At 44.5% G+C, this 26876-nt stretch overlaps 1 protein-coding gene across 4 annotated transcripts in view; it reads right to left on the reverse strand.

Annotated features, from left to right (window-relative positions):
• The window catches only part of MN1 (MN1 proto-oncogene, transcriptional regulator), a 190170-nt gene extending 165932 nt beyond the window's left edge, over positions 1-24238 (reverse strand). For 3 of the 4 annotated variants that reach the window (XR_006285993.1, XM_043529377.1, XM_027820796.3), the window contains exon 1: positions 19884-24238. Coding sequence is in view for 3 of the 4 variants with exons in the window: in XM_043529377.1 (XP_043385312.1) it covers positions 19884-23217 (3334 nt within the window). In the remaining variant the exon portion in view is untranslated. Of the gene's footprint in view, positions 1-8069; positions 8169-19883 lie in introns of all 4 variants that reach the window. The other variant, XM_043529376.1, reaches the window with a different exon arrangement.
• Between the last annotated feature and the right edge of the window lie 2638 nt (positions 24239-26876).

A 26876-nucleotide genomic window follows, 5' to 3' on the forward strand; every position in this document is an offset into this window, starting at 1 on the left:
GCGTCCAGGGCTTGCACCAGCCACCCTGCTACTGTGACAGGGACCGACACTGCCCCCTGCCTCCAATGAGTGCCCCCACTGCAGGTACCCTCTCCCCCGCACTGCCCAATGTCCTCTTTTTGGAACCTGAAATATGCTAACCCTACACAGACTACCCCACTGCATTTGAAGGGTTGGGGTTTCTACTATGATCACCCTACTCCTAGTGGTTGAACCCCACCTCATTTCCCACACTCCTGATACATACTCCCCAAGGTTTAGCCAAGTGGCACAACTTTCATTAAACAAACTAACACGAGGGGGAATTTTAAAGCAAATACTATGTGTAAACAACATTAAAAGTGAGAGACACATCACTTTTTCAACCCACCTCAGCATACTCAGGTCTCCAAATATACACTGGGGAATGGCACCTGCATCACCCCAGGTGTCGCTAAACCCCAGTGTCACAGATTCTAGAGAGAGCTCCCAGCCGGTCACCCATGAGGAGGGTGTATGTTGGACTCTGTGAGCAGAGTCCAAGACTCTAATCTGCTTCCCCTGGGGCGTATTAAGCTTCCAGAGCCTCAGCAGGCTACAGCCCTGGTTCCTCCCTTGGCCTCTCTGGCATATTCCCTGGGCATTGACTCTCAGTCTGTCACCCCTTCTCAGAAATGGAGCTCAGCCACCTGCTCTAGGACCCCGGATCAGCACTGAACCCGGACATACTCCAGTTACTTAAGCTGACCCACTTCCAGAGCTCCACCCCAAAGGTATGAAGCATATGGTTTACCGTTTAACTCTCTCAGGGGCACGCAGTAGCTGTAATGCAGTCAGTGAACTTGGCACAGAGTCTAACACATTTGCGCTTTTTTATCCTTCATCACATAAAAGTACAGGAGAGTACAGACCATACAAAACAAAACTCTGAAACCACAATGCCCCTCATTAGCTCACCCTTCTCTTGGGAATGCTTATGCATCACCTGTGTCCCAGCAATTACAGTGCCCCCTGCCTCAGGCAGGCTGGCACATGGCAAGTGCCCGGAGAGAAGGCCCCCAAGCAGAGTCTGCAATTTTAAAACCACCCTGTGTCAGGTGATGTTCACTCTTGCCAGCTTCCCCATATGAGCACAGACCCCTGCCAAGGGCACTGTTGCCAAGCCAACACCCATCTCCTCCTCCCGCAACCAGTTCTTTTGGGCAAGGACCAGACTTTTTGTCTCGAGTGACTAGATTTCAACAACACGGTAGTTAACATCAACTATTCTCTGTCACTCTTTTGCCACCAGCCTTTGGAGTTCCAGCCCAACACAGAAGCAAACAGACCATAGAGAAGGCAACAGACTGCACATTCAAAATGGAATTTGCAGCCTGACACAGGGACACTGAGTTCATAATTCATAAAATTCATAAATTGTACAGACATATTCCCAATTCATCACACCCAGTCTAGGCATAGCAGGGAGCCATTAGAAGTGGAGCTGTAGCATGACTGTCCTAGCTGTTGTATGAATGATACAATTAACTCTGAGAAGCTACAGTGGAGTGTATTGCTTTGGCATATTCATAATTACTTTTAAAAGTGACTGTGTGTTTTAGAGCAAAGAAAATAGCCTACCCTTGTAAATGCAATTTGTAGTTCTATGCTAACATCTGCCAACTTAACATCCTTTCTGGTCCGCAAAGTATGCATGTGCAAACAAGCGCACTGAAACCACGTGTACACAAAGTTTAAAGTCTGGGGCCAACATCATCAAAATCAGTATAATGAGGTCTCTGCCTATAATCCACGTTCGGAAGAGTATGTGACACCCCACAGTGCCACCATTTTGACTTGCTCCTGTAGTGTACTGTTTGTGGCTCCTGACTTTGTCAGAGCAGTGTAAGAAGAAAGATATAGAAGAACTTAATCCAGTCTGTCACCCCAGGACTGCCAATACTATTACAACCAAGCTACCGCAAGACCAACACATGGGTCTGAGCGAAATCATGAAGGCTATTTAATATGGGGGTAAAATCCTGGCCCCACTGATCAATGGCAAAACTCCCATCGACCTCAGCGTAGCTAGGATTTCACTCGAGGGAGCCTGTGCTGTGTAAAACATGGGGTTGACTCAACATAACAAGAGTAGCGGGGCTAAAATATTCCTTTCCCTGCACATGGGATGGTGCAGAGGTGGGACGCTGTGGTTCATCCAATCAGAATGTTTGAAGGACTCCACTGAGTAACCAGTCAGTTGTTTACTCATCACTGTGTAACACTGAAGCCAGCACGACATACACAACTTCAAGACGACATGTTAGAGGGAAAGAAGGTTGGTAGGCTGCCTGAACTGGCACTTGACAGCCGTCTTTCTGAGCGCTGGCGCATCACAGCCTCCAGGGATGCTGTGAGTGGAACACTGAAAAAAATCTTAAAAAGGCAATTATGTCCTTTATGGCACCTGTACTGCTTTGTCTACTGCAAGACTTGTGCAGTAAGTTGTACGTCCAGTGGCTCTTGTTGGTTTAGAAGGGCAGCACAGTGAAGTTTTCTGCAGTTTCCTTCTTAGATGCCAGGATCCATGCAGACATATCCTCCAGATACAATGCTGTCAAAGTAGGCAAATTCTTAGGCCTACTGACTGAGGCAGGAGGCCTGAAAAAAAGCTGATATACTCAACATAAATTAGATGGGAAGTCTGTAAAAAAAAAGTCCGTTTGTACCTTTGTGGACATCAGTGAGAGACATAAAAGCAACTCAAAATCTAATGATAAACTAGTTTGAGTCAGATCATTGCTACTATACACATTCTTCAGTTCTCCTTGAGCAGAGAGGCAGCTGTGCTGGAAAGAGTTAACCTTTTCTGGAACACATCTCCGATTTCTCAGAAACTCAGACTGCAGCTGAAGCCGCCCTGATTGCTCCCCTGCCTGCCTGCAGTCTGACCCCTGACATTTCCACTCTGCTTCTCACTGGCGTACAAACTTAGGCATACACAAACAAACAGGCTGTGCAGATAGACAGAGGAGCACCGGAGGAGGAGAACAGGGATCTCTCTCAAATTTCCTTTAATGGCTGTGATTAAATAATAAAATAATAATAATCAGCAACTGACTTGGGTGAGGGGCAGACATTCAGTGGTAAAAACCTGAAGCATGCCTGGCTAGATGTTTGTTTAATTAATCCTGAAAGGGCCCCTTTCCCCCGTTCTCCTTCGTAAGGGAGGTTCTGGTGATATAAGAGTATAAAGACACAGTGGGTTCTTTTTAGTGTTTGAAGAACCTTAGGGAACAAAAATCCCTGCTCAAAAACCTTACCAGGATTTAAAGATAAAGAGTTTATCAAACGAGATTTAATAGGCAAACCCTAATTAAAGGATTATTTTCAGATTTAATTGTATTTAAACCTAAGCAGCAAAATTCATATTAAGCAGATGCATTTTTACTCTGACCTAATAAAAATATGCAAATACAGAATTGTCATCAGAGACGCTGCGGTGCCACAGGCCCCATGCAGGCTCTGGATTCCTAGCCATTTTTATTAGAAAGCCTGTTTCTAACGAGGTTATAGTTCAAGCACTAGTGTGTCTAGCCCTAATGCACTCACAGTACCTTCCAATTTTCACTGCTCTGGCTACCCATACCACCACCCTATTGGCTCCACCCTCATTCATGGAGCCAACGGACTTGGAACAATCACAGACCCTGGCAATTTTTATTTGCACTGAGCTGAAACTTCATACTCCAGTTCCTGCCTGAAGGCTTAACAGAATATTCTTAAAGAGTTTTCTTATGGCTTCAGATCGTTTGTTGCCCCTACCTTGATTTTAAATAGGCTTGGCAAAATTCGATTTATATTTTATAATTTCAACAGATAATATCAACATTTATTTTTAAGCTTTGTTTTATTTTTAGCAATGTAATTTTTCAGTTCAAAATTATGGGTTTAAAGATTTTTGTCTATTGTTATTTACTTAAAATTTTACATTTGCAGGAAATTATGTGGAATCAGACAATGGGAGGGTCAAAATAAATAGTCTTAAAACAAACTCTGAAGTTCTCACACAGCATTTTTCTTACTTTGCCTATCTGTAAATTTTGATGATCACAGAAATATTTTGTCAGTCTGCGTGTGTACAATTACATTGATATTCATTCACTAATCCTTCCAAGCCTAATTTTAAAACATTGTTCTGTTTATTTTTAATATAAATTTCATGCTCGTTCAGGAGGCCAGATTTCAAGCCATGGAACAGGGAACATCACACAACAGACAAGCTTCTCAAAACTCTTCCTCACCAGTTTAACTCACCCCTGACCTGGAGGGACAGCTAGTAGAGGGGAGTTCAGACTTCTTGGCCCATTCAGTCTTTGGCCTCTCTGCTGAGACTGCCAACAGGAGTGCCTGTTAATGCCCGTCACCGTAGTGGCTTTGTGATGTGCACACTTGTCCATTAAGGAGGAGACAGACCACCAACACATTTCACATAAGTCAACAAACATGATTCAGATGGAAATGACTTTGGTCACTACTGACCTGGGCTGGAGTTGACCCGGTGATCTAAAGGGGAAAGGTCCCGTAGCCCATACCCAATCCTTTGAGCCATGCAGTTACCCTTTAAAAAACAAAAACAAAAAACAAAAAAAAAAAACCCCAACAAACAAAAAAACATCAAAACCTCATTTGAACGCAGACTACAGTTCCTGGCAGGTGTGTGTGCTTGCATGCATCATTCTCAAAGGGCAAGCAGGTGACTGACAAGACTGCAAAGCACACTAGTTCTAAGTGCTAGAGTTGGTCAAAAAGTGGGGGAAAATGCACTAAAATCTAGAAGATAAGGAAACGTAAAATATGACATTTTGCAACAACAAGGTGACTGCACAAGTCCTAGAACCACTGTTTTAGGGAATGGAGCAGGGGGAAGAACAGAGCTATGCAATGATATTTACTGCATATTTAGAGTCTGCATATTCGGGAACTGCATATTTGTGTGTGTTTATACGCTAGCTAGCGCAATGGGACACCCAATATCAATACCTCAGACCACTAAGATAATATAAATATTCAATAATAGCAGCATGTTTTGGGATAGTTCAGATATAACATACGCTCTATACTACACTATACTAGAGTTGAGCAAACATCGGGAATAGTTATTCACAAATATGTTTAAATTTAAATTATTTTGATTCAATCATTTTTGTGACCTTTTTATTTTCATTTTCCACAACGTTCTAGAGCTCATGCTTCATTGTCACAATATTTGCAAAGAGCAAATGTTAAACTAAAAAGCTTAAATTCTCAAAATTTGCTTTCAGTGAATTACATATTTGATTGCAAAATCCATGATTTGTAATCTGCACTGGACTGGCTACATGAATCACACAAAATGAATGAAACTGGAAATTATACAATTGCACATATAATCTGTACCTCAAGTTGTGTTGGTAAATTACCTACATTATGTAGTATTTTTCTTTTCATAGATTGGAAAATCTAACTAGTCAAAAGCATGATTTGCAAATTGTAAATATTACACACACACAAATATAATTTGCAACTAGCATGTTGGTTAGGGACATAAATCCTCCAGTCAAAGAGCAAACAATGCTAAGTGATTTACATAGCTAACCAAGACTGAACACTAATTGAAAATCACAAATACTTGCAAATTCACAATCTGCAAACCAATAATTATTTGCTGAAGAAATTTTGAATATTTAATTGAAGAGTTTTATCTCTTTACTATTAATATGCAAATGGGGGGGGGCTATTCAACAAATAGTTTATTCTTTGCAAATTAGGTCTACCAAATAGTAGTCTGCCAAATAGATTAACCCACAGTATTCTGATTTCTATCTTTTTTCAGATGGTAAAGCAAGAGTCTTGGGGGGAGGGGGGGGGGAGACTCTTGGAATATACTGTTTATATACAGGGAGGATTTTAAAAATTTATTTATTTTTAGTGAATAGAATTTCTCTCCCCCCGTGTTTGAAGACAAATGTAAGGTTTTGAATAAAGCACTGTTGTCACCTCAAGAAAGAAACATTACATTTTTGTCAAGCTTTGGCAGTTGCTTCTGCTTAGGGTTCTTCAGTTGTCACCAAAACTGCAACATTTTATTCTTTTGTCTGTGAGATATGCCCAGTTGCAGACTATGCACATTTTTACTATTAAGAAACTAAAATAAATCAGATAACAAATGCTCAAGTTTCAGAGTAGCAGCTGTGTTAGTCTGTATTCGCAAAAAGAAAAGGAGGACTTGTGGCACCTTAAAGACTAACCAATTGATTTGAACATAAGCTTTCGTGAGTTACAGCTCACTTCGTCGGATGCATGCTCAAGGCTATTCTGAATATGTTTAAGCAATTGAGGAATAACTGTAAATTAAAATAAAAATTTTAAAAGACTAATAAATTTGAACAAACAGGATCCCACCTCCTCTTCTCTTTGCATCTGATCCTATAATATTAGAGTCAAAGAGAGTTCTGCCATTGACCTAAATGGGAACAGGATCAGACCGTTTGAATATAAGTGGAAGAGCAACTGAACTGAACTGAACCCCACCAGTGGGCAAGGCCAGGGAAGTTAACAAAGACCCCAATTGCAGGTCCACTGCAACAGAACTGCTAGTTCTTATAAAATTTGCAGATAGATGTATTTTCTAAGCAGTATTATGGACATTAAGTCTGCTGTTGGTTTATAAGCCTAGTGCTGAAATATTTCAGAGGCCTGTGCGCTGCAAAATAAGGAAGTCTCTTTTGCTGTATTTAATGTATCGTAAGAAAAACAATTTGCAGTAAAGAAAGACACCTGAAGACACACTTCTCCCAACAGATATTCCAAGGCTGTCTAAAAGATATTGCTTATGTAGATTTTTATTTTGTGAGAAGTTGAGGTATATTTACTCCTGTTCTTTTTTTAATCATCATGAATATTTGTTAAATATAGACTGTGTGTTAATAATATTCATCAGAACATTGCCAAACAAGTTTTTAATTAAATGCTTTTTTCTATGTAAGTGTGAGCAGTGAAAATCTGCTTGAAGCAGGGGGCTTTTTCCATTAGTCCCACTCCTAAAATATAATTTTGTTCTCTATTGTGATATTCAACCACCTTTATTAAAAAAAAAGAAAATGTTAAAAAGCATTACTATAAGGTCTAATTTTCTATTGCCTGAGACTGGTTATTTATGACTATTGCATGGTTGCCGGAAAGCTATTATAACCCAAATGTGCTTGCTTGTCTTATGAATACCTACATCAATGGAAGAATGACCATTACTCACTCATATCAGGGAACTGTTCCTTCTAATCCAAGGAAAAGCTGTCACAGGGAAGAAAAAATATCTTGGCTTTCACATACACTAGCTAATGACCCATGACCGCATGAAGCCAGAGTCAATGACAGCAGCACATCAGGGTCTGGTAGTGACATAAATGCCCTAAAAAGAAAACCGCAAGTGCAAGTAGAGGAAAAGAATTACTGTCACCCAAAATTGGGGTGTGTGGGTATGTGTGCACACCTCCAAACTGCATAAAATCTTCTGTCATCGTGTCCAACGGAGACTAACCCGGCACAGATTTTACTACTCTCAGCCATGCCTCACAGGCTAGTGACCAAAAATACTAGTGGGATGTACTGCACTGATCTACTTGGCACAAAAGCCACAACAACAATCCTTTATGGGGACACTGGCCTTGTGCTACTTTAATAATGAGAAAGCAAGAGCAACGACAGACCAGACAAACTGTAAACACTACAAAAGTGAAGACAGACAAGTTCCTCAGAAGCACTCTTTGACAGAGTGATTCTTTCAATGGGGCTTTCCACCAGCGTTTCTCCCATTACTCTAGCCAATGATTTCCTTCTTTTCCATTAGGTGTTTCTTTATTTCAAGAGAAAACTGTTTGTTAAAATCATTTTGAAGATTCTTAAGACATTTAAAGAAATTGTTCTGGGTATTATTTTCACAAAACAATGCACTCATAGTATAATAATGCATTTAAGTGAACCATCAGTGCTCAAGATTTATTAAAATGGATTATTATCCAATACGCACACACAAATAAACTAGGTAGTGACCACAAAGTAAACCATCTAACCTTTGACTTTCATATTTCCTCTTTTGTAGTATTTCTTGGAAAAACGAGTAAGTGACATATTGGTGTCTTCATTGCTTTCTGGCCAGGGGCTGAGTGCGCCTAACAAAGCCGGTAAGAACACAATTGACATTCAGATCAATCAATCAAAAGGCACAAATGAAGATACAAAATTTCATACATAAGAAATGCAAAGTAACTTAGTTCCTGAAGAAGCAAGGAAGAATCAAACTGTGCTAATATTTGAATCATACACCTTTGGACCCAACATAAAAAGAGTTTCAACAAAATTCCAGGATACTTTTCAGCAGGATTTAACTAGAGAAAAAAATTGCTGAAAAATCTGGGGCACCAGTTCTGAAGGGATAAAGAGAGATCAATTTTGTTTTAAAGTTTTAAATGAAACACTCCTGTTTAGGAAAGAATTTCATTAAAGGCAAAAATATAATATAAAAGTGCCCACTTAGGAAGAATGTACTATTAATTCTTAGCACTGAATGTGGAAGGGAAAATTACATTTTTATCTAAATGGTTTTTCGGCATAACCCATTCTTTTGCAGCTCAGTAATGGGCACTCCTCGCCATTTTTATTTGGGCCAGATCACTACTGAAAGCAAGAGCAGTCGTCAAAAACCATTAAAAAGAAAACCCTTTAAAATCTATTCCATGCGGGGGGCAGGGGGTGGGAGAGAAGTAAAGTACATTTTGCAAGGTGATAGGGAGGGGAAAGGAGAAACACACCAAACCTGCTTTACAAAATTTTAAAGCAATTTTTTCTGGTTCCTTTTTCAGACCTGAACTAGGAACAGCTATTGTTCGATTGAATATATGCGCCCAATATGATCAAATACCACAATCAAGTGGCACTACCGCTTTGAAAATTATACAGGATTTTTTCTTGCTGTGGTAAGTTAGGAATCCAACGTTACCACTATGTACAAAGACAAAACAAAATGTAGGATACGAAAAACTATTTTAATTACTATAAACAATTGCTCCTCTCCCATTAAAACTAGGGTTCCTTCAATCTGAAAATGAATATAATCTAAACAATTTCAAGCAAATGACCACTGTCCTAATGTTGTGGCCTTATCCACATACAACAAGCAGCAGAAATACGCTCCATCAAAAAGTAAAAACAGAACCCAGAACTGAACAGGCCTGTTTAATTAGGCTTTGCCTGAACAACAGGATTAGATATTAACATGAAACTGACAAAAGATCCTCAGTTCTAAATTTTATACCTCAGTATCCTAAATTTGACCAACATAAAAACAATCCAGTGTGCACGTATTTAAAAAAAAACCAAAAACATTTGATCCTAAACCTTTGAGATAAAGTAATAATCGCCAAAAAATAGAGGTAAGACTAAACCATTTTCTGAGCATTATTCATTTGATATTCCTCATCTCTGCGTCTTCTTTTAACCTATTTATTTTTGACAACCATAGCAATACATTTTATCTCTGAAAACAGAAGTTCAGAAATACAGTAATTATGGCTGATACAATTGGACAGGTAACAGTTTTTATCCCATTTACCTAGCTGTAGTCCTCCCTGCAATACAGTAATTACAGGAAACTATTTCTGTTTTAAGGGTTTAGATAAAGACCGTTCCAAATTTAGGGCCAGCAACCAACCCTCCATTATGCTTAATAGGTAGACATAAAAATGTCATTGTATCACCATCTCTCCAACTGCATGTTTTTCCAGTTCTTGATGTTCGTATCTGTCTGATTCAAGGAAGAGATTTTCAACCTACTCTTTCTGTGATGGAAAATATCTGAAAGTCATTTGTATAAAGAGGTTTAAAATAAATTATCCAAATGTGAGAGGCTTTGGGTAATTATTTGAACTAGAAAGTAATCGCTCTCTCAAGAAAACACAAACAAATTATAAAAGCAACAGATCTGTCAGCAGCTAGTGCTGTGAATCTTGGCTTCTATTTTGGCAACAAAGCTAGGTCAAATTATATTTCCATTTGCCAATGGCAAAGAATTCAGAACTAGAACTAACGACAAATCTTGCCTCCAATAGTGGATATCTGAGACCCAGTCCAAGTAAGAGCAGCAAGCTACACTCTTCATTTCTGAAAACATGCATGTGTCATTTCTTGGATGTCCATCAGTCCAAGAAAGCAAAACCAATGAAGTGCATTAGAATGATGTGTCCACTAAACACCTTTCTTTATCTAGAACATTTGATACAATTATGTGCACAGAGAAGTTAAAACTGTGATTAACTCCAAGGATTTGGGGGTTTCTTTAGGTTTCAGTTTTGTAACTTTTTACATGTTCATTGCCTCCATCTCTCAGCACAGTCAGAAATCCAGATAACCGATACCCATTTTTTGACAGCTAGAATTAACTAAAAGTTGATGTTCTGAAACTCTCCCTTGACTGGAACAAAAAATATGAAGGATTTTGCTTCTGCCTGTTCTTCTGTAATCTTTCCTATCTCAAAACAGCCATCCCAGTCTTAATTGTATTTCAAGTGGTCCTGTTTTTCCTCTGCTGCTAAAGCTAAGGAATTATATGAGAAGAGCACAGAAAGATGGTGTGCTGGCTGCTCCAGTGACCATAAAAAGAGCACCATGTGTCTATATTTAGGGGTGGGGAAGGCCATTACAGCACAGAAGTCCTCATACTGATTGGAACTATTTTGCTTTCCAGAACATTGCTTTCATTTTGTTTTCAAAACAGGAGTACAAGGTTGGTCATGTTTCGTCCAAGTTAAAAATGTTTGGCTGCTCTGTACCATGCAATAATTAAATTGGTTCTGTGTGGTCATTTTGTCACATGGCTGCATACACACTATGGATTGCCCAGTATCTTCTCTTGTGTTGGATTTGATTATCTTCTCTTACTGGGGCTGTAAATCATTCAGGGTGGGGAAGAGCTCTTAAGTTTGAAAAGGGCACTATGAAGTGCCCATGTCAATTTATAGCTCTCTAAAAATTATTTTAAATAATAATAGAGTGGAAACCTTTTTAAAATAGATTCCATTATGATCAAAAGCAAATATAAACTCAAGTCACCACAAGCCAAATGGTAATGAATTGATCAACTGTGCCATCTAGCCAAGAGACTGACTACCCACATACATATTTTCTGTTCACTCTGGCTGGTATATCCTAGACAATAAAAGTTGCATCCAGAACAGCGCATAGTAGAACACATGCAGCATAGTCTCTCCAGAAGCAGTTAAGTGGTTACAGTGCATTTTTATTTTACTTTTTAGAATTTCCTTCAATTACTCCCATCCTTCCCTTTCTGTCATTTCTCACACACAACACCAAAAGGCACAAAATGTCACTGAAATGGGAGATGATGTAAAAATGCGAAAGAGCTTTTCTGGGGGGAAAAAAATGCAAAACCCTAAGATTCTAACCAGATAATTATAATCCTTAGTTGAGAGAGAGAGAGAGAGAGAGAGAGAGAATGCATCAACTTCCTCATGTTGCACTTTCACCAAAGAACTGATTCTAAGAGAAAATATAAAATAGTAAAAGGTATTAAATCTTTACAATTACATTGGGGGGGAGGCATTTTGCCTCACTCATTGAATTAAAAGTCTGGATTCTAAACCAAAAAGTTGTTTTATATTTGTTTCATTTTTAACTAAAAAAGCCCAATATTTCTTGGGATCAGCCCTTCTTCACCCTTAGTATAATCTTTTCATTAGCAATACAAACTCTCTAAAATATTTCATGACTATTGGCCTTAATTTTAAAACATCATTTTACCATATAAAAATGCCATTTCAAAACAACTGAATGATTAAATGCTTTCCTGGGAAAATGACCAAGAAGTGGCCAAACAAACCGGGGGGGGGGGGGGGGGGAATTAGCTTGTAACTCATTTCACATCATCTAATTTTTCAGGTGCTTCAAACACTGCACATAGCAAGATAAAATAAATCAAATGCACAAAAGTTCAAGTAAACTAGCTTACAGGGAAAAGATGGTAAGTGCAATGTCTAATAAAACATTCTGCAGTGAGGCACCAGCAGAATTCTTTAGGGCTTGTACATTTGTTATTTTTGCATTTAATCTCAAATGAACTATATTTACTTTAATGCAAAATCTATCATTGGAGCACTTAAACATGACCAGATTTCTGCATACCGAGCCAGAGTAGGCTTCTTCAGACAAACCTCAAAACCTAATAGAAATCTAGACACTGCAACTTCGTGCACTACATTTTTTGTTAAAATACTATACAGAAATAAAGACAAATTTGCAAAAATTTTATTAGCACGCATGAATGATGCTTCCAGTAAAGTTAAACACACAAAGACAAGAAATGTCTTGTTTTCAGTAACTACTAGTAACCAATGCAGTGTGTACCTTTGGGAATGAAATAGTTTTAAATAAGACTCGCTTATGCTGAATCTGTTACTGTCTAATATAGTCAAGAGAAAACTTTCTTTGGAAATGATAGTATTTGGATTAGCACTGCTCCGATCTAAAAGGGCTACACTATACACTTAAACCCTGAAGAGATACAAACTCATTATCCTTTGCTGTTGAACACAACACAAATTCTACGTCTCCTAAACCAACCCCTGCACTGTTACAGATATATGAAATTAAGTGTCAGAAAAAGACTAATAAAACAAATGGCTCTCTTTTTTTAAAACATATATTTAGTGCAACACTGACCAAGTGCAGTTAAAAAAACTCTCAACTGATTACGCCAATTAAGGAACACATTAATGCCTTCCTCGCATAAGTGGGCTTTTGTCATTTGAAAGCAGAAGAGTGAAACAAAGGCTGGATGTTTTGTGGATTTTTTTTTTTTTTGGCAATCCAGTATCATCTAAAAATGTTCTCTTTGAAGTATTAAGAAAGTCATCTTGTTAAAATTAATGGATTAGACCTCCAGCTGTTAAATTCACAGCCTTACATTTAAAAGGTATTTAACTTTGCAACTCTTGCATATAATCCTTAAACATACTTCACATTGCAAGAAACCTCTTTGTGGTGTTCTTCCGCAAAAGGAAAGAAAACAGTGGTTTTTACATTACTAATTATCAACATTTCAACAGAAAAGATGGCTTAAGTGTCTCAGGAAGATAAAGCAGCCAACTACAAAATTTTTGTCTAAATTATTAGGATTATCAACATGGGCCAAGTGTGGGATCCAGCTACAAAATATTGAGGAAAATTCTGTTTAACATCCATTTTAAATCAAAACTAAGAATTGGACTATTTAACTATGGCAAGAAGAGTCAGCTTGGATTTCGTATGTCTTAGATAAAGTGATAGCATCTTCAATGTTAATTCTGATAAGATATCTACTGCTGTGTCACTGATCTCAAAATTAAAAGCCTCAGTATAAAATATAGACTAAGAAAACGGGAACTACCAAATCATCATGTTCGAAGTACATCCCTAATCAAAAGGTGTATCTTTTAAAAGTCTCCCTGAAGTAAGTGAATCTCAATTAGTCTTACTTTAATAAATAAATAAATAAAAACCCTCAAACACTGTATTTCTTTAAAATACAAGGGCTTTTCCTTTAAAAAGAAAAAAAGCCAAAACAAACTGATGGAATGATTGCTACTGGTTGAATTAGATTCCCACTACAGATTGGTATTCTGAAATTGACATAGATTATCTAAATCATTATGCACAGAAAGCATTCCAGCCTGAAAATATGGAAAAGAATATCCTTTACAGTAGTTACAAGACAGGCGACAATTCCACTGCCCAAGAATTAACCTCTTACTCTAGATATTTTAAATACGTTAGAATCAAATAACAACTGTTTTGGAGATGTCAGATCCTTTTTTTAAAATGAAAAATGTAAATACTGAACAACATGAAACTTCTCTTTAAAAAGACAATAAAGCCAGCCTGCAGGATATGCAGAAATTCATACTTTGATATAATCAGGTTCTGACTAAGCCAGTATTACACACACACACACACACACACACACACACACACAAAATATACATACATATTTCACACAGAGATGCACATTAACATACACATATATAAATACTAAATAATGCACATTTGTCTAGTACTACAATTTTATATGAATATATAAAAAAGCATTTTGCTGTATCAAAACCCTTCCATTCTCCAGAGGACTGCAGAGCCTGTGATTTAATTGTTACAATCATCGGAAGCCTGTTTATTTTTAATCACTCCTTTGTTCAATGCCTTACAAAAATCAGAATTTGTTGGGTAGAAGTAACAACGGAACAAGAGAATATCTTAAGAGTCTTACAAAAAATGGAATTACTATTTTATAATAAATGGTTCAAACACTACTAGATCATTTGTTAGAAAGACATGTAGTACACATACAAAATTAAAAAGGAACATAGTGCAACAGAATCACAGATCAGAATAAATCTCTGCTTTGACCTATACCTCTAGTTTCACCCAGTTCCTTTAACACTGTATGTGACAATTTGAAGAGACCATGGGTATTCTAAATATATCGATCTTTCCATCTCTCTCACACACACACACACAGAGTTTAAACAATATTCCTGTTACAGGCAATCCCACAACCAAATAGGTCATTAGAAAATAACAGAATCTGTTACCAAAAAAGATTAGCCTACTAACACTGCAAGCCAAATCTGAATTCATGCCAATCATCTATTACTCTGGACTGAAAAATCTAAAGAAAAAGAAATGCAAGACTAAGAAAAATACAGACAAGTACAACAGTTACTGAAGCCAATAAATCCACATACTTCCTGCATTAAAATATGTCAGTATTTTAAAATAGTTATAGCAATTGATACTAAAAATCTTACCCTTATTCCCAGTCTCATCTGATATTTGGCATATAAAGCTGCAAATATTTTATCTCTAATAGTATATAAAATAGAAGCAAGTGCTTCTGAACAGGAACATTTTTCTATAAGATTATACTGCAAAGCTAATGGTTGGTCAGAGTAAATGAAACAGTGCTATTGTCATTCAAATGAAGCCAAATCAGTCAGGAGCGACCTTGCTAGATTTTTAGAGATCAGAAAAGTTTAAGAGATCATATTAAATCCAAATCTAAATGCACAATGAAATCTTCATTGCAATCTGCAGTGGGAGTAGTCTCTCCCCATAAATCAGCCAGCTAACCCAGATCATTTATTAAAGATGTATATTTCATATCTGCAGAGTATATCACATAACTTCTTGGCAAAGATAATTGCATTTCTGGTAACTTAAAATTCCTCATGGAAGTTTAAATACCTTTATCAAGCAAACAAAATAGCATCAGGAATCATAGTTTCACTGCTATAAAGTAAGTTTAGTCAGTGTTAACTCATTTCCTATAGTCCTTATTACAGTATAAGTCAATTTCAAATCATATGTTGCTTTTAATGTTATTTCAGCATTTGAAAGGCCGCACAGGAAATTTGACAAATTCCGTCTTAGTAAACAAATCTATTTCCCTTGGTAAAATCTCTTAAATAAGTCAGCAGCTTACTAAAATAAAACTCACCAAAGAATGTATTGGGACCTAAAAGAAAATCTGACAAGGACTAACAGCCGTATCTAGAAAGAATCTAAGTCCTTTTTTAATATGCTGTAGAAATGTACAGTTTTAAATAGTTTGCTTGGTTAGCATTTTATGTCTGTTGGCTTGCTCCAAAGACAAGTTTATTACTGCTATGAAATATTTAAGAACCTAAAGATCAGAAATTAAACGTACCGAGCTGGACTTGGAAATGAAAATGGGCAACCACCAATGTAAGAGCCACAAAGGGTAACCACATCTATTTTCATTTTCCCTGATTAACACCGGTGTGGTTTTAGGTTACATATTCCTGTGGTGCAAATGTCAAGTGAAGGCATCGATATGGACCTTAGAAATTTCAGTGGTGGGGGTGGGGAGGATCAAAAACCAAGAACTTAACTATTGGCCTCCCAGAATGTACTAATCAAAACTCCACTGGAGTAAAAAGTTTTCCTAATTTAATCAAACTAGGTAAAATGAAACACACTCAATTCATCCTGGGCTTTGCAAGTGATTTTGGTCTGGCTCTTCCTAATTACACTTATCTAGGGTTTTAAGAGTCATCAGTATTTCTACAGACACAATTTTAACACCCCTCAACACTAGATCCCGGGTGGATAGCACAGAGAAGACATACAATTCTATTAAGCTTTATGGAAAATCCTACTATTCACCTCAAAAAAGGTTATTTTAGTACAAAAAACTTAATACCGGAAATATTCCTAACTGAAGAGGACACTTAATAAAGATAATATCTTAATAGGATGAAACTTCCAAATATATAAACACAAAATGTCAAACAGGTTGCATATGTGTGTGTACACATGCATGGTGTTATCTATTGTCATCTATCCCTAAATTCACTACTCACACAAACACTCATTCTAGTACCACTATCAAAAAACTACAGAGCATCAGCAAAGAAGAGTCTGTTGTCACTGCAACAATTATTTAGACAAGTTGTTTCTTCCATTAGTGTGGGTATTAACTGAATATTTAAAGAGTTGCCTTCTACAGACAGAAAATACTTGAACAAACAAAGCTCCTGTAGTCACAGTAGAACTAACTAAACTTAAAAACACAAAAACCACACACACTTTGGATAACGGCCTCAAGAACATGAAATGCTGACTTCAATGCTCCATGAGTTAGAACTTCTCCATTCACCCTATTTATAACCTTCAAAAGAAGTCCATAGAAGAATCAATGCATGTCACAGTAGTTGTGTGTTATGTACAAAACAGAAGAGGTTCTTTCTGACCCCAGTGAGTATAACTTAAAAAAAAAAAAATCAAAATATTTGTTAGGGAGGTTACGCTATACTTCAGAAATACAAGTATTTTAATAGTATAAAAAAATTAAATGCTTTAATAAACTTATAACCTTTCACACTGTACTGTATTAAGTATTACTAATGTGTGGATCCTAAGTAGTGATGTTTGAAACCTACATACATTTTCTGTATATGCACAACTGGAAATACTTAGAAACCTACATTGTTTTAGGCAAATTCCAGTTGACTAAAAATGGGTTTAACTTCAGTCACATGATTAATAAAACCCCTTTCTTAAACACAACTTCAAGCACGTAAAGATATGATTTAATTAAAAATATAATAATTCTTATTTTGTGACAGAAAAAAAGAACTCATCTACTTTGCCTCCTATCATTTCAAAGAACAATTAAAGTTAATTCTCTACTTATCTATATCACTTGTCTCATTTGAAGAATTGGTCCATTTAAACCTTCCAAGGGGTAAAAATGGAAATCGAAATGAATGTATCTATGCAGTGTTATAGAGTTAGATCAATATCTTATTTTATGTTAAGAGGTTTAAGTACTAAAACTTATCCTTATACAGGAATACAAGTTACCTAGTTTTCCTTCCAGGAACACCAGCACAAGAGTGATGAGCTGGCTCTTGTAATAATATTTATGATTATCATTATATGAGAAGGAAGAGTTATTTCCTTAAAAGTACTGGTGACTATCAAACAAGTCCATTTTTTAAAACATCAAACTGTGTGTAGGGGAGTTGTCTCAAACAAAAAAAAAAAACCCACTGCCACAGAGTCACATGTACACAAGAAAAACTTGTAATATTAAGCCAAGCTGTAACAAAAAAAGTCCAAAAATATTTCACTTAGATTTTTTTAATCCAATAAATTAAAATCTAAAAAACTTAAGTTTCATTTTACCCCAATCTGCTTTTAATTAGAGTGTGCATGAGCGTGTGTATGTCTGACAAGGTAGAACTGACAGGAACTGTGATTTGTGCTAACTAGCTATTGATCCAGTCAGATCTAGATGTTGTGTACAAGAAACAATAAAAAAGAAGAGGCCAGGAAGGATGCTGTGTGCAACTCCATTTAAAAATGGAAAGAAGGGCCCCAAACAAACCAATTTATGTCCTTGCCTGGGTGAAGCATGGAGAATGCTGATGCGTTTCCTAGAGTCTGCTGTGCATGCTAAGCACTCCGGCTTCAAATGAGAGTCTCTAGTGCTGGGCATTAAACATGAACAAAGAGACAAACAGTGGGGGCCAGCATTCATGCTTCAGAAAACGAAAGCAGGAAAGCCCACCAGAACTGGAAGTATGAAGTTATGGAGTTTTCAAACCACCCAAACTCCATTTTCATTTTAATAACATCTCTCTTTACCTAAATTCCAAAGTCAATCAAGGGTACTACAAAAATGGCTCTTAAGAGGAGATCGTGAAAATAGATCTGAACCAGCCTAACGTTAGCAAAATGAATCACCAACATAAAATACATGATACATGTATGTGTATACATGATATAAAATACACACACGCGCGCAGAGGTGCATACATATAGACAATTTTACATATATAGTATGTGGGGGAAGGGTGCGCAAACACACACACCCCTTAAATCAATGAGCTTAGAAAAAACGGCTTTGATAAAATGGAAATGATTAAATCTGAAATCTTTGTTAAGGAGCTTTTATAACTAAAACTGTTTTCCACCCATGTATTTTTTTCATCTTAGCATTATAATGCCCTCTAGATAATAAAGAAAACCAAGAATGAAAACTAAATGTTGATATTAAACATCTGTCAACTAAGCATGGTTTTATATTGACAGACACTGAGTCTGATTTTATTTTCTTTATGTTAACAATGGTAGAAACTTCTTAGCTCAGCACCACATCTTTAAAAGATAAACAGGAAAATACTTAGAAACAGAGACTATGTAACATTGACACCAAACACGTTTTTGCTGGATTCACCAAAACCTTTATAATACAGAAAATACATATATATATTCAAAAGTAAACATTCCCACAGCAGGAAGTTCTCTTCTGTCAATATATGTATTTCTGCAAATTAAACTGAGAGCCCCATCTGAACACTTGCCATGTACATTTAAACTTTCCCTGCTTAATTAATCCAATATGAAAAAAATAGTTGAATTCACCCATGTTAACACAGAAATTACATGGCTTAGAATACTGCCTAATTGAAATTAGAATTAAAGTGTTATGGGCACAAACAAGTTACGATTTTAAAGCCATCATCCTGAAAGCTGTAAAGAAACCGATTGTCTGCTTCTTCTACAGTAAGAGTTCTGTTTGTTTTAAGTAGCAAAGAGCCACCATTCATTTAGTCAATGAAGCTCTAAGTGTGTAGGTTTATAGGGGAGGGGCGGTGTTTTGTTCCTAATCTGATCTGTGGAGTCCATTCACCCAAACCAGCAAAGGTTCCCTAAGTCACTGATCACCTACCTAACCTACCGGTAACTCCCCTGTTAAATTCCCCACCAAACATATTTTCCTCTTTCGAGTTCACAGCGGAACAATTGTTCCTTTGTGTATGAAGGGATGCCCAACCTAGTCTTGGAAAGCAACAATCCAAGCAAACTGCTGTTAGCTATGCATTTCCTATTAGCAGGTCCCTACGCAAGAGTCAGGAGTTTATCTAGGGTGTTGCAGAGAGAGAGAGGTGACAATCCTAACGCCTCTTTACCAACCCCGATTAGGTCATTACATTTCCATATTCAACAGTGCTTCTAGAAATAGTGGGTGCCGAAAGCCTGTTGTGTTTTAACTAGAAACTGACCTGCTCGGGATGGTGGAAAAACTGCAGAACAACAGGACAGACGGCCCACCTGACTCCAGCTTAACACGCACCACCTAAGGAGCTCCACGGGCAGGAGGGGAACCCCAAGCAGCCCTGTTCCCCTTATCGGGCCCTCAGCCAAGCGGGAGGAAGGTCCCCGCCACGCATTAGAATTAGGCAAACTTTTGGAGAGAGCAACGCGTGCCACCAGCCTAAATTCATGCTCAGAAAGGGACTAGAAACGGATACCTTCTTTGCTGGGATTCTGGGGCTTCGACTTCTCCCACGGTGCCATAGGCTTGTCCTCCTCCTGCCCCTCCATCAAGGACTTCTCGCTAGGCATGTACCAGGTAGAGTTATGCTCCGCCATCAGAGAGTCCAGGTCTATCGTGCTCATGGCACCTTTGCCGGTATCCGAGCAACAGCTGTTCAGCTCGCCCTCCCCGTTCTGGCTGGGGCACTCGGCCTTTTTGCTCTTCATGCCCAGCGGCTGGTCTTCGGAGATGCTGAACTGCTGCCGCTGGAGCTGGATCTGCGCCTGCAGGATCTCCAGCGGGTGGATCTCGTCCTGCGCCGAGCTGCTGCCCGGGGTGCGCACCTGCTCCAGGCCCGGGGTGCCCGGGTGGCCGCCGCCGCCGCCGCCGCCCAGCCCGTAGCTGTCCGGGGCCGGGCCCGGGCCGCCGAGCAGGCCCAGGGCCAGCGGCTTCTGGCCGCCCAGCAGCGCCTGCGGCGGGGAGCCGCCCAGCAGCGGGCTGCGCGTGGGGGGCTTGGCCGGGCCGCCGTCGGAGCTGGAGGAGACCTCGTCCTCGTGGCCGTAGGCGGGGCTGGGCTCGGCGGGGAAGTCCCCGCGCGGGGAGCCGCCGTCCGACTGGCTGGCGCTCGGGAGGCCGCTGTCCAGCGAGGCCAGGAGGTCGGGCTGCTCGCCCCGCGGCCGCTCGCCGCCCTTGGCCCAGGAGGGCGAGGCCAGCGGCCGGTCGTGCGCGGCGGGCGGGGCGCCGGGGCCGGGGCCGGGGCTGGCCGCGCCGCCGCCCTCGGCCGGCGGGAACTTGTCGAAGAAGCCGCCCGGGCTGACGTGGCCGCTGTCCCGCTTCCGCCGGCCCCGCCCGCGCCCACCCGCCGCCGCCGCCGCCTTGCCCTCGCCGCCCGGCGCGGCCTCGGGCGGGAAGCCGGGCGAGAGGCTGGCCTCGGGCGCGGCCTTGGCGGGGAAGAAGTCCGGGCCGGGCGCGGGGCCGGGCGCGGCGCCGCCGTCGGGCTCGGGCGGGCCGGGCTTGCGCCGGGCCTCGGGCGGGCCGCGCTTGGCGAAGGTGACGTGCAGGTTGGGCGCGCCCAGGCTGGCGATCATGTTCTGGCAGGCGGTGGAGAGCGCGGCCAGGCAGCTCTGCCCGAACGCGGCCTCCTTGGCCGGCTTGGCGAAGGAGCCCAGCGACAGCGCGCCCAGCTTGCTGGCGGCGGCGGCGCGCGGCGCCGGCGGGAACTCGGGCGGCGGGAAGGCGCCGGGCGAGCCGCTGGCGCTGGGCGGCGGGGCCGGGCGGCCCGAGGCGCCGAAGCCGAAGCCCGCCGGGCCGCCCAGCGGGGGCGCGGCGAAGTCGGCCGGCGGCCGGCGCTCGGCGGGCGCGCTGGGCAGCCCCACGCCGCCGCCGGCGCCCGGGGAGGGCAGCGGGGCCAGGCCGGCGCCGAACGGGGCGTGGACGCCCGGGGAGTGCAGGGCCGGCCCGCGCCCCTCCCCCGCCAGCCCCAGCGCGCCCGCGGCCGGCCGGAAGAGCAGGCCGGAGCCGCCGGGCGCCAGGCCGAGCTCGTGCGGGCCGGGCTCGGCGGGCCCGCCCAGGCGCCGCGGCGGGGGCGGCGGCGGGGGCAGCAGCTCCCCCCCCGGCGGGGGCGGCCCCGGGAACCAGCCGCTGTCTTGGGCCAGGTGCGGGGCGGGCGGCTCGAAGCCGGGCCCGCGGCCGCCGCTCTCGCGCTCGAAGCCGGGCTGCGGCATGGTCCCGACGGGGCCCGCGTGGCCCAGGCCGCTCTGGCCGAGGTCCCCGTGGTGCCCCAGCTGCTGCAGGCTGGGCGGCCCGAGTCTCTGCTGCTGGCTGCGGGAGGCCATCTGCTTGATCATGAGGGCGGCGTTCTGGCGCTGCTGCAGGGCCTGCGGGTCGGGGCCCGGGTGCTGGAGCGGCGGGCCCGGGGCAAAGCTCTCGGGCGCCGGCGGCGTGAACTCGCCCGCCAGGCCGGGGTAGGCGGAAGGCGACAGGTGGTTTTCCATGCCGGCGCCGTGCAGAGGGTTGCTCCAGGCCGCGCACCTGTCGACGGCGGGGGAGCTGGGGAAGTCAAACCTCGGCCTCTTGGCCACGCTCATGTACGGGGCGTCGAAATGTTGCAGTCTTTGATTTGGTGGCTGCTGCGGAGGTGGGGGCTGCATATTAAACACGGGATCGGTATACGGGTGCATATTCCTGTTCTCCAGTCTGTGAATAGGGTATTCAAACTGGGCGTGCTGGTTCTGCAGTACGGGCCCATTGTCCTGCAAGCCGGGGTTGGGCGCATTGGCGTCGGCTTGCTGTTGCCTAGGGATTGCTGGCGGACAGGAGTTTTGTCTGGCCAGCAAACCGGTCTGGGGCTGCTGGTGCATCAGGGGATGTCTGGCGTTAACCCCAGGCTCCATGCCCACAGACATCTTACGAGCACCTCCAAACCTTTCGAAGAATACACCGTGCTGCTGCTGCGGGTGAACTTTGGACATCCCCGCGAGGCCTGGTGCTCTGGGCAAAACGGATGTGCCAGGGAAACTGCCACCCCCAGGAACTTGTCGGCCAGCGCCATAGTGAGGAAGCTGCCCCTCAGACTCGGAAGGAGAAAACACGGGCAAATCAAAGTGTCCTGAAGGGCCATCGCTGGCGTAATTGTATTCCAAAGAATCGACGCCTCCCGGGTTGGGAAGCCGCCTCTGCTCCAGGCTATGGGAATCCGAGGAGCTGGAGGCTGGAAGCCCGTGGAAGGAGGCAGCCCGGTTGGGAGACTGATCCAGTGGGAGGCAGGGTGCGGGCACGGCGTGGTTAGAGGCGCTGGAGTTATGGTGCTGGAAGTCGGGCATGTTACCTGACCTCTGCTGTCCAAAGCCCTCGCCTCCTTGGTTCTCGGCCATATGTTCATATCCCTCCGCAAACGCTTGCTGGCTGCCCATGCTGCTGCTGTAGCTCATCAGCCGCCCGCCGTGCAAGCAGGAGGCGCTGGGATCGGACCCAAAGTTGCCGCTGAAGTGCGGGTGATGCTGGTGCGGGTGGTGGGTGCTGGGATGACCGTGGTGAGGCTGCTGGTTGCCGAAAAAGCCATGAACCGGCTGAGCCTGCATCCCCCCTGCATGCAGCTCGGAGTGTCCCCGAGCGTGGAAGCCGTACGCTTCCCCAGCCATGTTCATGTTCATGCCCAGGAGGGGAGGCTCGCCCAGGGCGCTGATGGCCGGATCCGCGGGGCCCCCGGAGTGGAAAGCTGGCGATTTGAAGTGAGAGCCCATGGTCAGTCCGGCCTGGCTAAAGTTCCTCTCTCCCTGTCCGGCGTTTCTGCTGCTGATCTGGGGCTCAAACTGCTCCAGCCCAAACATACTTCTGGGGATCAGCAGGGCATGGCGCCCCGCGTGCCCCGGTGCGCGACTCGGACCGGCTCCGCCAGGAGCGCGCTCGGAACCGCAGCGAGCGAGCGCCCCAAAGTCAAAGCCAACTTACGGCGTCCCTGCAGCAGGCAGCGGCGGGCGAGCCGGGGTCCCCAGGGAGCTGTCCCCGCGCTCACATCTTGCAGGGGCAGGTGGCCAGGGCGTGGGGGCGCGTAGCGGGGATGCGCTCGGGCGGGGCGGGGCGGGCACGGGGAAGCAGCAGGCAGCGTCAGCCCCGGCTTCCAAACAAAGTTCAAGGAAATGAAATCTACCGGCCTGGGTCCGGGCCTCCGCCCCACGCAGCCCGGGGCTCTCCGAGCGGCCGCGGCACTTACGCCTGGGAGCGCCCCGCTCCCTCACACCTCGTGCGGCGGCCGGCTCTCCCCGACATCCGGCGGGGCTCGGCTCCGCGGCTCATCGGCTCCAGTCCCCGGGAGCTCCGCTCCGCATCGCCGGGCTGCAGAGGCGCTGGGAGCGCGGCTCCGCCTCTGCTTCTCCGCTCGCCTCGCAAAGCGGCCAGCCCGGCGCGGGGTCCCGGCGGGCTCCGCTCTCCGCGCCTGGCCGCGCTCGGGGCTGGGCGCTCCGAGCGTCTCCCCGCCCGGCGGCCGGACCGAGGCTCTCCTGGCGCTGGCTCTGGGTTCCTGGTGGGTCCCGTCGGCCGGGCTCGGGCGCTGCAGGGTCCCCGCTCCCCTCTGCTGGCGGGTCCCGTCGGCCGCAGGCGGTGCAGGGTGCCCGGCTTGGGGCGCTGCAGGGTCTCCGCTCCCCGCTCTTCCGCTCCCTCTCTCACCCAGAGCTGGAGAAACAGCAACAAGTTTTGCATTTCAGCAATCAATTTCAGCCATTAGAGCTGCACCAATGAGCGGGACGCATGCTCCGGGCCCGGGGCGGGGCTCTCCGTTAAGGTGGCTCCTTCCCCCTGTAGCTCCGCCGCCCCTGGAAGCCGGGCTCCGCCTGCGCTCCTGTGCCCATCACCTTCCTGCCCGGCCTTGGCTCTGGCCGCGCCTGTCGGCCTTTTAACCCCCTCCCCCTCCAGCCCCCGTTGCAAACTAGGCGATCAACACATGTCGGCCCGAAAGCGGGTCCTTTGTTAGCGCCTGCAATTGGCTCCGCGGAGCGGGGACGCACCGCCCGGCCCCCCGGGGGCGCGCAGGGCTCCCCGCCGGGCGCAGGCGGCCGCCGGCCCTGATCTCTGCGCGTCCCGTTTAAGCAGCGCCCGCCCGGGCGGTCACACTCTCGGGTGAGGCGCCGGCGTCCCGGGGGCGCATCGCCGGCGGTAAAAGCAAACACCGGCTGCCACGGGGGGCGGTTTTGGTGGGACAGAGTTTGTGACATTACAGGCTCCGTGCGCCGCCGCCGCCGCCGCCTGACAGCGCGGTGCCCCCGCTCCCCGCGGCGGTGCCCGGGTGTGGGTGACATGTTCACCCGACCTCACACAGGTTCGCCTCCGCTGCGGCGGGCGAGCGCTGCCTGCCCGCGGGGCCGCGCTCACTGTTTCTGTGCAGGGTAAGTTTTCCGGGTGAGGCTGAACTCCCCCAGCGCGCCTCGAGACGCATTTCCCATCTCAGATTCTCCTCTCTCCATCCGGCCGCTGCTGAGCGCTAGGGGCTCGGCGCAGGACGGCTGACCAGGATGAAAGACGCCTGCCTCCCTTCTCCCCACCTTTATGTTTCAGGTTGCAAGGAAAGAGGACTGGGAAGTGGGGGGGGGGGATCTATTGAAAACCCGTTAGGAGCACGAGAATCGGCCAGCGCAAAGTACAGGCTCGATATTTTATTGCTGGGCTTTATTCCTCCACTTGCTTCGAGCGCTACGCGAAGTACCAGCGTGTCTAAGCAAGACTTCTGTTGTAACGTTTATAGTGTTTTTTATTATTATTATCATTCAAAGTAATGGCCAGACAGCCAAGCCTCCTTAAGAGATCAATTAGTCTAGAGGGGCTAAGGAGAGGAATCGGGTTGTGATACCAAAATCAATAAGTGTAATTTAATATCTGCTCTGCTCTTTATGAAATATTTATCCCAATAACCTTAGTTAAAATGTTTGGCTCTTTCGGCTCTCCACTGGGGCTGAAACCCGCCCCGCAAGTGGAAGTTTGTAAAAAGGGTGGACAGCTTTGAAATCAGGTAGTCAAAGGGGATCTTGGCAACAGGGTAACATTAAAAAAACTCAACTAAAGTTCCGATAACTCATTTAAATAGAAATACAGATACTACCTAGACCCTGCGTTTAAACACGTGTTTAAGGTCGGTGTAGGTCCGGTTCGTTCTATGTATTTTCTAAACTGCGCGTTAAATAAATGTGACACCGAAACTATTCCCAACCCAGGCCTCTGTCCATGGGGGCTTGAACCAAACAGGCCAAGCAAGCCGGGGCGGTAGAAGTGACCCGGTTCTCCCCCTCCCACGCTGCTCGCTACGGCTGGGTTAGGCTGAATCCAAAGCCTTCAAAAATATCTGGAGGAACGTCTCTGGCACTTGTGGGTATGCGACCGCATTTCCAACCCCAAATACTTGTGTTGTTGTTTTAAAGCCGAGGATCTAGAGAGAAACTACAGCTCTAAGGCCGTTCAGGTGTTCGCATCTCCTAGATGTCAATAGATTTAAAAAAATAAAAATGAAAATTACTCCAGCCAAAAAAATGAGATCTATAAACAAGCGGCCAAGAAGAAGTATTTGTATATGGCAGTAGAGTTTTAAAAGGATTTTTCTGCAGGATCAGGATGCCGGGCTGTGATTAAATATTGATTTTGTGTAATTAGTTTTCATGTGAACTATCCTCCTTGCTGATGGCTTAGAGATTTCAGAACTAGAAAAGAAATGGAATTGGACACGGAAATTATTACTTAGCAAAGTGACAGGGGGAAGGAGAGCTGGGGAAGGCCTGGGGTGCCTAGTTTAGACCCGGCGATGGGCAGAAAATGAAATAAGAAAAGCCTGACAGTGCTACAAAGGAATAAAAGAAAATCTTACCGATTCCAGGGGAAATAGTGACAAAAGAACATGCCAGCGCCCCAGACCGAGGCTAACACAATTTAACCCAGTTTTAAACGTTACACGGGGGAGAAAAACAGCATTTTAAACAACGGATTTCTATTTTAATAAAGGTGGAGGTTCGAGTCTTATCCAACACTGCCGGGTGGGGTATGTAGGAATGTCCCAGCGCCGGGCTGGCAACAGCTGTCCCCTAGTCTACAGCAGCGCGGCCCTGACGCTGTTTGTCAGAAATACCCGTGCTTACACATGCCCCCGTTTTCACGGGACAGGACTGGAGCCCAACAGAACCCCGCTCAGGAATGGGAAGACGTGTGGTGGCTTTTTTAACCTCCCCAAACCCCCCACTTCTAAACCTAATTACGGGGCACCCAAGTACCAAGTGCTGCATTCAGGCAGTTCAGGCTAAACTGTCTTCAGGCGTGTGTGCAAAAGAGGGGTTGTGTCTCTCTCTCGGTCAGTGTGTGTAGGAGACCCTGAATTTCTCGGAGAGTGAGTGGTGGGTTGTGTGTCAGCCTGTGCCTGCAATGGTGCTGGTGGGATGGTTTCTTTGAAACAGACACATTGCCCCCTAGTGCACAGATGCCTGCAAATCCCAACCAGATTGTGGGAGAAAAGAAA

The sequence above is a fragment of the Chelonia mydas genome, chromosome 15, assembly GCF_015237465.2.
Source record: "Chelonia mydas isolate rCheMyd1 chromosome 15, rCheMyd1.pri.v2, whole genome shotgun sequence".
NCBI lineage: Eukaryota > Metazoa > Chordata > Testudines > Cheloniidae > Chelonia > Chelonia mydas.